At 37.9% G+C, this 10,530-nt stretch overlaps 1 protein-coding gene and 1 long non-coding RNA gene across 2 annotated transcripts; both read right to left on the reverse strand.

Annotated features, from left to right (window-relative positions):
- Positions 1–1,297: 1,297 nt before the first annotated feature.
- On the reverse strand, positions 1,298–3,280 carry LOC136227177 (protein MOR1-like). Its single transcript, XM_066015865.1, has 5 exons — positions 3,160–3,280; positions 2,989–3,066; positions 2,641–2,799; positions 2,398–2,556; positions 1,298–1,330 (listed from the first exon to the last, which is right to left on the reverse strand). Exons 1-5 carry the CDS (start codon positions 3,268–3,270, stop codon positions 1,298–1,300), a joined length of 540 nt encoding a protein of 179 aa, XP_065871937.1. The 5' UTR covers positions 3,271–3,280.
- A 150-nt stretch (positions 3,281–3,430) lies between these two features.
- LOC136225753 (uncharacterized) lies at positions 3,431–4,671 on the reverse strand. The gene is made up of 3 exons (XR_010687287.1): positions 4,329–4,671; positions 3,655–3,717; positions 3,431–3,557 (listed from the first exon to the last, which is right to left on the reverse strand). It is a non-coding gene; the product is annotated as an uncharacterized lncRNA (long non-coding RNA).
- Positions 4,672–10,530: the final 5,859 nt, after the last annotated feature.

Here is a 10,530-nt window from a genome sequence, read left to right on the forward strand (position 1 = left end):
TGGATCATATGGCCACATATCATTAGCTTCCCGGGCTAATCCTGCTTCACAGTCGTCATATACATGACCGATTACCCCACACAAGTAGTAGAAGTTGGGCAACTTTTCATACCTGACTGAGACCCATATTTCCTCTCCATCATTGTCTATGAGAATAATCCCACGGGTTAGCCGTTTTGATATGTCAATTCGAACTCTGACTCGAATATAAGTAGTCTAATTCTGAATGCTTTCATCATCAATCTATAGAACTTCTCCCACTCAAGATGATGTCTTTTGAATAACCGACATAGTTCGATACTGCAGTGGCATATCCACAAGGCGAATCCAAAAATCACATTTATTCATCTGTACCTGGGACAGTTGTGTGACACCATCCAAGTTTGCCAATATAACAAAGTGTCGATCATAATGCCACGGTGAATCCCTCATAATTCTCTCCTTATCCCTAGCAGACTGGAATTCAATGATAAAGCGACCCTCCCCACATTCATTTATTCGAAAACCCTTATTTGTTTTGCAAATAATGTTAAACGCGTTTGACATGGTTCATATATTTACTGGCTTGGCGGATAGGAGGCGTCCAACCACCTTTTGCTCAGCTTCCAACCTAGTTCCCACCTCTCTAGATTCCAGGAAAGTTGATGCATCTCACTAGTGGAAAAAGGGCCATTTGCATCGGCCGCAGCACGATGCAAAAGCCCTCGACGCAAATGTAATTGCATCGGCCGCTGGCCGATGCAAATGAGGTGGTCATTTGCATCGGCCCCTTAAAGAGGCTGACGCAAATGGCCACCTCTATTGCATCGGCCCTTTGTAAAAGGCCGATGCAAATGATATGTCAACCACGTTAAATGACACAATCATTTGCATCGGCCCCTTACAACGGCCGATGCAAATGATTCTTTATTTGCATCGGTCTTTTCAAGGGCCGATGCAAATGATATAACATTTGCATCGGCCATATTTAAGGGCCGATGCAAATAATAAATTTCTTTGCACAAATAAATTTATTTATTTTTCCAGAATTTAATTTTAATATCTTGCATTTCATTATCCTGTATTCAGATTTGTTCAATTTGAAGAAAAAATATACTAAATCAATATATTGCATTATTTCAATACCTGTAACAAATTAATAGTTTCATAAGAAAAAAAAGGTTACCATTTGTTTCCAAGTTTTTGGTACAAAAAAACAAAAGCACTTCATTCTAGTGTAGCAAAATCCTACGAATTTACAAAAAGGAAAATGACTTCATTCTAGCTTTAACATGAAACAAAAACACGAAATGCACAATCAACCCTTCAAATTGCAGCAAAATCCTATGACCTGTCAATCAAAAATCATAAAACAAAAACAATTAATATAAGCAAAGCCACTCCGAAATAAAACATAATAAATGGAAGCAACAATACATAATATCTCACAGAATCTTAAATTGGCACATTGGTTATAAAATACGCCGCCCAAATATCTCTAACGATATTTATCTCATCCTCGGAATAAGGTGTGCTTCTTTTAAGAACCTAACAAAAGCAAAAAAGTGAAACGTAAATACTCAAGCTTGTTTAGCATACACACAATCAAATCTTGCCTTGCCTCTCCTCTATCTTTCTTCTATTTTGGATTGACAATTGTGCAGAATCAGTGGTGACAGTCATGCATGTAATTGTTTCAAAATTTCCCCACCTTGCAACCACTCTTGAAGAAATTCAAGAATATATGCTTGGATAATTCACACATTGGTGAACACGGGTGCTACAGAAACTGAAGGACGCTCCCCTAAAAGATGAAATTCTACTCTTTTCTACACTTCTAAATTGTTGATACAATAGAAGAGAACAATATTAGGAAATGGTTCAACTAAGACTAGTATTTCTTAGGGAAAAAATTATACTCTTCTGCAGTACCTAAAAATGATACAACAGATTTTAAACAGTATATGCAATCTCAATCTGCCCTCATTCAAGCCCTAGGCAAGCTTAACACCCATTCAGAGCCTGAAAATTCATGTATCATTAACAAGAAGTCCAGTCAACCATCGATGCACTTTGACAATTTGAGACATTTAAAGGTAAACAACAATAACTAGTTCCTTAAAGAATTTTAATGTTTCCGTTCTCGTTTCATTTGTTCCTCTCTCTTATCAGCTCGTTCGTTTGGTAATGATAAAGATGAGTAAACCATATAATAACCGTTAATGCCACCATGACATCAATAATCCAAATCATGTGCTATTAGGGAACAACTTTCTGTGACTTTCTATGACAGCTACTAACAACAAATGTAATTTGGCATCAGACTCCATAGGATAATTATCCATTTCACATAAGACCACCAACTGTACCATATCTCTCAAGCAAGCAGGCAAGGCTCAAAGAAGCAACTAAAATTACCTTGGTGAGTTTAATCAGGCATTTGACAACAAGATCAAAGAACTTCTGATTTCTGATGGCAAATGTCTCACTTGACGCGGGTGAAGGCCATCTTGAGGGATCCAGTGGACTTAAGAGATTAATCAGGACAGCAAAGGATGAAGTTCGACCAGCATTATCCTGTATATATAACCACTTATAAGGTAGGAAGTAAAATATATCTTAAACTTGATAAGAAAAGAAGCATGTCAGTTAAACCATCACCAAAATTTTAAGCATAAGCACATTCAATGCTTTCAATAGTTGGCTGCCGTCATCCATATTCGGAACCCTTTCATCCAACAGCCAAAGTAGAAGCTCTATTATTAGACTGTCCAGAGTGCTCTCTTTAACAGCATGAGCAAGTCTTTTATTTTGAAATGTCTGCAGCAAATTCAATCAAGCAAAATACTATGTTAGAAATGCATCCTAACATAGTGGTTAGTTCTCCAAAAAGGAGTATTTAGTCTCTGCTTGTTATTCAGACCCTAATCATAGTGTTTAACCATGTACACATGAAGAACTGGGAAAGAAGGCAGAACAATAAACAAGAACACTAGGCTGTAAACTTACCTGCATAAGTGTATTAAGAACGTATTTACAAGACCTTGACGAAGCTCCTGTCAAACTGAAGTCAAAAGTCTTGGCCACCTGTTTAGTCAAGAAATATAAGGAGTGGTGGACGCAGAAAATGCCCAAAAGAAACATAAGAGAATGAAGGTACTTATTCTCTATATCACTTGCCTTGCTAGCCAAGCATGAAACAAGTCTATCAGCATCTTTCACAAGTTCATTCATTAGACTGCCTTCTGGATCACCAGTGGCCTGTGCCAACTCATGGCACACAACTTTCATTCCTTCAACTGACTGCAACCAAATACACCAAAATTCAGAATCTCAATTTAATAAAACCATGTAAAAAAAACATAATGCCGCAAAATAAAATTTTATCTGTGCATAATGAAATAAAATAAACAATTTAATGACCTAGTGATTATATAAGGACAATACAAACCTTCTCTAGGGAGCCAAAGCATATGATATCCAAAGCTTCATTCCAGTCTGTAGGCCCATTGATGCTAGTAACTGCACGGGGCATTATCTGTCGTTCCATGTGAACTTCATGAGGGATGAAGTTTTTCCTACAAATGAATAACAGTCAGTATGAAAAACATGAATCAAATCATACTGTAAAAGTACACTGATCAATTTGAAAATGTGGAATTTTAAAAATGTTACCTAGAGAATGCTGGGTCCGGAACAGACAGTGGAGCTTCTCCACTTTGTTCTGCTAAGTCAAACCTAGCAGACGTGAAGGAAACAATAAATACCAACCAAGGACAAAAAAGTACAAAACCCTAAACAAAAGCATGGATAGTTATTCAACCAACCAACAAAAGAAATGGGAAAACTTTAAATTCGCTTTATTACATATACCTATAGAGCTATGATAGCTGTATAAGAAAATGAACAACATACAACTCAACTAAGGCAGATACCCTGAATTAATTTTTTGGATCTTTAGCTGTAATCAAATTCTTTTATATCTCAATGGATGGATGATAACAGACCAAATTTATCAAAACTTTAGAGTTTGGAGTGTACTAGTTTATATGAACCATATCTAAATTATATGATCTATGTGCCATTGATTCATCTATTTTGAAATGGTTGCAAAGCCAGATACTAGTATGAACTGAAATAGGAACATTTGTGCCCTGCACTAAAAGTACTCTACAGAAAAACACCAAGGTGCATAGGCCAACATATCTTATCAATATCATTATCATAATCAAATGTTCCTCCATCAGATTCAGATGTATACATAAATAAACAAAAAGAAACGTAAAATACTGAAAACCATTATAAGCTCCCTAAAAATGAACTTGAATTTAATTAAAATTGCCACATACCTAGTGAAATTCATGAACTGTCACCACCCCATATATTTCTCGTCCCAGAGATTTTTGCCTTGCAGGCTGGACACATGTAACCAACTAAATTAGACTGCCGTATCAGCAACCTCATGGATAAACTCTATTCAACACCATATACACACAGTAGTAAATCGTTATCCACCAATATCATCTACAGTTAAGTCAAATTCAAATAGAACTGAGGCATCGAACACCCTTTCCATCTCAGAATTATTTACTAAGCTCATCGGCACCGCTATCTCGGTTTTGAAACTAAATTTTAGATGCTCAATTTCCTCCAACTTCAAATCCTCGAACCCTGTTATTTTATCATCCCCCTTATCCGTTGCACTGAGATCAATTTGCACATATGTAATTTTAGTTGCAATGAGAATCTCTTGCAGAATTTATTTCTTCCCTCTAAACAATAGTTCTTTTAGGTATATGATATGCTGTAATCTTTAATACTTCCTTCATTATCAATTAAGACAGATCTATCTGATCTTTTAGAACAATGTCAGAATCATCAATCTTCTATGTCATTTCATCAATATTCATATAATCAACTTTAATTAAAAGTAAGAAGAAATCAGACAGATTCAACATTACCCAAAACTCAAAAAAAAATTATAACTATAAACATGATACAGAAGTTCTGTAATTAAATTAAGAACCCTAAAAGAAAATATCTTTGTACTAAGTTCAACATCTAAAAGTAATTAAAAAAAAGCTACCAATAGAAGTAATCAATCACAACTATGCCTAAGTAATGTAAACACAATAATAACCAAAGAATTGGAAATTATACTATGAAATTCCTAAGATGCAGCTCAAATGTAAAAGTAACCAATAAAACTTAAACATGATGGAATTGTAAATCTAATAGCAAGAAGAAACATTGAATTAAAACGACCTAATTAAGATTTGAATAAAATAGAATAAAATAGCATTACACAATGATAAATTAGATCTGAGAACTTACTTTGCTAAGTAAAAGTTATCAGTCTTTGGGTACCTGCATCTTTGCTAAAATCATCTTAAATGTTTCCCCAGAGTAAAATAGTAGAATTAAACCAATATCTATAGTATCAAGTATAAATGACAGGAAAAAATTTGAACAAATGGACAGATAGTGACTTACGGTTCTAATCCTTGTTGAAGAAATCACGATCTATCAACAGGACATCGCAACTGAAACAAGAAACTTGAAAAAATAGGACATCGCTCCTGAACCTGCGAGAGACGAGAAGAAACCTGCTTGCCATTGGAGGCGGCGCATAGAATCTGAGTGAAGCTGAATTCACATCGTGTGAAATGAAGAGTAGTGGCGCCTAGGGTAGGAAGTTCGAGACAGAGGGGAAGGTGATGGCGATAATACAAAATCGGAAAATCAAATGGCAACTCATCGCCAACGGAACCCTAAATCAAATAGAAAAGGAAGAAGTAGTAAAAGGAGGAGAAAAGAGAAAGGGAGTAGCCAGTGACGAAGTAAAGAACGACGATAAAACAACAAGGAGACGAAGGATTTTCAACTCAGAGCTCAGAATCGGAACAACCCAAATGGAAAATTGTATTTGCACGATGAAGGGAGAGGAGAGAACAAAGGATCGAAGAAAACTTCTGGATTTTTCTTCAACAACTTGATAGTTTCCATGATAGGAATTTTTCTTCGCGACCTTCTGGATTTTTTCCAACAAACTTCTTTCTTCAGTACGTATTAGGTCTACTCTATTTTTCGTAAAAAGGGAATTGGGGGAAAAAACAGATTGTTCATTTTCATCAGCCCTATGAAAGGCCGATGCAAATGATAACCGTACAGAACCCGTGCAAATATATTAATAGGCTTTTGCATCGGCCCTTAATAAGGGCCGATGCAAATAACAAAAGTATTTGCATCGGTCTTACTTAAAGGACCGATGCAAATATATGAATAGGCTTTTGCATCGGCCCTTAATAAGGGGCCGATGCAAATAATAGAAGTATTTGCATCGGTCTTACTTAAAGGACCGATGCAAATACATGAACGGGCTTTTGCATCGGCCCTTTATTAAGGACCGATGCAAATAACGAAGGTATTTGCGTCGGTCCTTAATAAGGGGCCAATGCAAATACTTATTTCATGATCGGCCCCTATTAAAGGGCCGATGCAAATGTATTATTTGCATCACGTGATTAAAGGGGCCGATGCAAATGCAGTGATGCAAATAAACATTTTTCTACTAGTGTCTTCCTCTTCAGTAAGTTTGAGCTTCCACCACTGTTTTTCTATATGGTCTACCATTGTTGATGTCCGAGTAATGCGATCACAAGCCAGTTATCTGAGATTTTGTCGAAAAAACGGCCGATAATACCTAGCCACACACGTAGAACGGGCGCCGCAGGTTAGGTTCACCTCATATTAGGGGTCTACAAAATAAATAAATAAATAAATAAACCCATATTTCAATAATCAAACAACCACGTCTATGCTTTCACGATTGCATGGACACTATTGTTGTGACCAGAAAACCCTTTTTGCTTTTTATGCGTCTTTTGCCTCGTCTTAGCTTTTTTAACCCTATTTATTTATGTTATATGTTGTATATTTTTTTTTTATAAAATGGAGGTTTGGAGCACCAGATTACAAGGCTAAGGAGATGAATTTGTATTTATTGTTAATTTTCTTGTTTTCAAGCCCCTTGTATTTTGCGAATTTATTCATTTATTATTTATTTATGGTTTCTATTATTTGCCTTAATACAAACTTATAACCGATCGATAATTCTAATAGTACAGAATGACATTTTAATTTACATCATTTTAAAAACTATGAAGATAATAAATCCAGAAGTTTTTCATTTCTTCAGAGCTTAGTTACAGACAAATGAGGAAGAAGGAGGAAGTTCAAAGTACAAATGGAAGATGAAAGACTTGGAAGATGAAAGACTTCCTTTTTACCGAAACAAACCGACCTTTGAGTTACCAAGGGTAACTTTGTCTTTTCCGCAACAGACAAAGCCTTTAGGTTACAAACCCTAATAGCACATTCTAGAACACATGCATAGAATAGCATGCACCTCACCACACATGATCAACCCCACTCTTAATCACAACCATTGAATGTAAGCCCTAAGATAAATGGCACAGATTGCACCACTTGTCACTGTCCTTTTGTCCTTAATATTCCTTAAAGAATATTGTCTTTCTTGGTGAGCACACCTAAGGACAATATAAAAATGTATTGTTAGCTTACTCCTTTTTTAATGAGAATTAAAATCATTCAAAGGCCTATGCCAAATTACCTCTTTAATCTTCTTATGGTATCAGAGCAATAACTCTGCCCTCATTGAAAGAGATTATCAGCAACGCTAATGGCGGTTCCAGTCATAAGCACGAGTAGCCCTTATCACCTCACACAAAACGAAACACCAGCCCTAGCTCTTGTGTCACAGGTTCTCACTGGACCTAACTACCATCAATGGTCACGTTCGGTGAAGGTAGCCTTGATGTCAAAGAACAAGTTCGCGTTTGTGGATGGCACGATAACGGCAACGACGGTCACGGACAACATGTACAACCAGTGGGAGCGTTGCAACAATATGGTGATGTCGTGGATACACCATGCCCTTTCCCCATCGATAGCAAGAAGCATCATGTGGATAGACAAAGCCGACCAGGTATGGGCAGACTTGAAGGAAAGGTTCGCCCAAACTGACTCTTTGCGGATCCTGGAGTTAAGAAGGGAAATACATGGTTTACAACAAGGAAACAACAATGTAAGCGAGTACTATACAAACATCAAGATCCTCTATGATGAACTCACCAACCTCAGACCATTGCCGAAGTGCTCATGCAGGCCACCATGTGGCTGTAGTGCGTTCAAGGTCCTGCGTGATCAGCAAGATGCCGATCAAGTGATGACTTTTCTGCAGGGTTTGAACGAGTCCTACTCAACCATTTGCTCCCAAATACTCCTTATTGAACCCTTGCCATCCCTCAACAAGGTCTTTGCTTTAGCTGTCCAACACGAAAGGCAAATAGGTCTAGCACCTGCAAGGCAACACGAAACAAATGAGAGCGCACCATTCGCGGGAGTTATGAACAACCAAGGGCGACAGGTGACTTACAGGAATAATGCCAAGAATACAAACCGCAAGGGAAATGGGAACAGGAGCTCTTCCTTGTGCACCTTCTACGGGAAAACAGGGCATGCGGAGGAAATCTATTTTAAAAAGCACGGATACCCACCAAGCTACGGCAACAAAGGGAAAAATGACGGCTACAAAACAACACAACCAAGGGCAAATTTCATGTCAAATTCAGAAAAGGAGGAAAGAACCTTGGAAGAAGGAAACTTTCAAGATGATCAAGAACAGTTCACACTCACCAAGGATCAATACCAGAAGTTGGTTTCTCTGCTTCCTCACAACGCCAATGGGAAGCCACCAGCTTCATCCAGCAGCGCAAACACCTTCGCCAGAGTCAACAATTCCGGTAATGCTTCTAACCCTCCTCAAAATAAACTAGAGAACTCTTGTTGGATTGTCGATACTGGCGCCACCGACCACATTATTTGTAATGTTGGTTTTTACACCTTGCACAGAAAGATAGATGACTATTGGGTCAGTCTACCAAACGGAATGAAAGTAAAAGCAGAATACACATGCACTATTGTATTGAGCCCCAACATAACATTGAATCATGTCTTATGCATACCAAATTTCGATTACAACCTAGTTTCAACTAGCAAGCTTTTACAATCAAACAACCTGTTCATCATTATAACTGGTTCCACATGTGTCATACAGGACAAGATGAGTTCGAAGAGGATTGGTTGGGCTAAGGAATAGGAAGGCCTATACCATCTTAAGGATCCACTGCCTAGCATAGTTAGGAATGCAAATGCTAGTTCTATTTCTTTGTTTTCAATTAAAGCCAGCATGTGGCACTCATGCTTTGGCCACCCCTCTTATGAGAGGCTCAAAGCTCTAGATTTACCCTGTAATGACTACAAGTTTTTCAAAGAATCTCCGTGTGACATTTGTCAACGAGCTAAACACAAAAAAATGCCATTTCATACAAGTGACAGCATAGCAAAATACCCTTTTGATTTAGTGCATGTAGACATATGGGGACCTGTCAAGGAATCATACTCACAAAAACATTATTTCCTGACAATACTGGACGACTATAGCCGATACACATGGATAGCTTTACTAAATAACAAGGGAGAGGCAAGACAATCCTTACAAAATTTTTGTTCTCATGTCGATAGACAGTTTAACAGGAAAATCAAGGTCATACAATCAGATAACGGACCGGAATTCTTGATGAGAGACTACTACGACACAAATGGGATTATCCATCAGACCTCATGTCCAGAAACGCCACAACAGAACGGCAGGGTCGAGAGAAAACACATGGACATCATGAACACAACACGAGCCCTAATGATGCAAAGTTTCCTGCCCAAAACCTATTGGACTGAAGCAATCAGTCATGCAGCTTATTTGATAAATAGACTACCATCCACACCAATTCAATCAAAGACACCATATGAACGACTATATGGAGAAAAAGACAGCATTGACAATCTCAGAACTTTTGGATGCCTAGCCTACGCCGCTACTTTAGACAGACACAAAACAAAGTTCACAGACAGGGCAATCCGATGCATTTTTCTGGGCTACAGGAAAGGCATAAAGGGTTACAAATTGTTAAACATTGACACTAACACTGTTTTTTTCTCCAGGCATGTAAAATTTTTCGAGCAATATTTTCCTTTCTCACAAACAGACAAGGAAGTGGACGCATCATTCTGCAATGACAAAGAGCTTGAGCTCTTACATACCACGGTCATGGATGATGATGAATGCACAGACACAACACAGACATGCCCAAACGAAGTGCCAACAACAGACGTCGTAGATACAGAAAATCATGCAGACACAAACACCACACAGATAGAGCATGACACTGAGCCACAATATGAGCACACAAACAGGATATCAACAAGGATGAGGAAAACTCCAAACTACCTCAAAGATTACCATGTAGCCCTGCTCAAAGGGGGAGCTCTCCCTGTCCTTGCACACTCTCCGCACTCCCTTGATAAACATCTTACTTACAACAAGTTGTCTCATCAGAAACGAGTCTTCTCGCTCAACATTGCGTGTCATGAAGAACCTACATCATACAACAAAGCCAAATTAGATATGAA

This window comes from Euphorbia lathyris, chromosome 4 (genome assembly GCF_963576675.1).
Source record: "Euphorbia lathyris chromosome 4, ddEupLath1.1, whole genome shotgun sequence".
Taxonomy (NCBI): domain Eukaryota; kingdom Viridiplantae; phylum Streptophyta; class Magnoliopsida; order Malpighiales; family Euphorbiaceae; genus Euphorbia; species Euphorbia lathyris.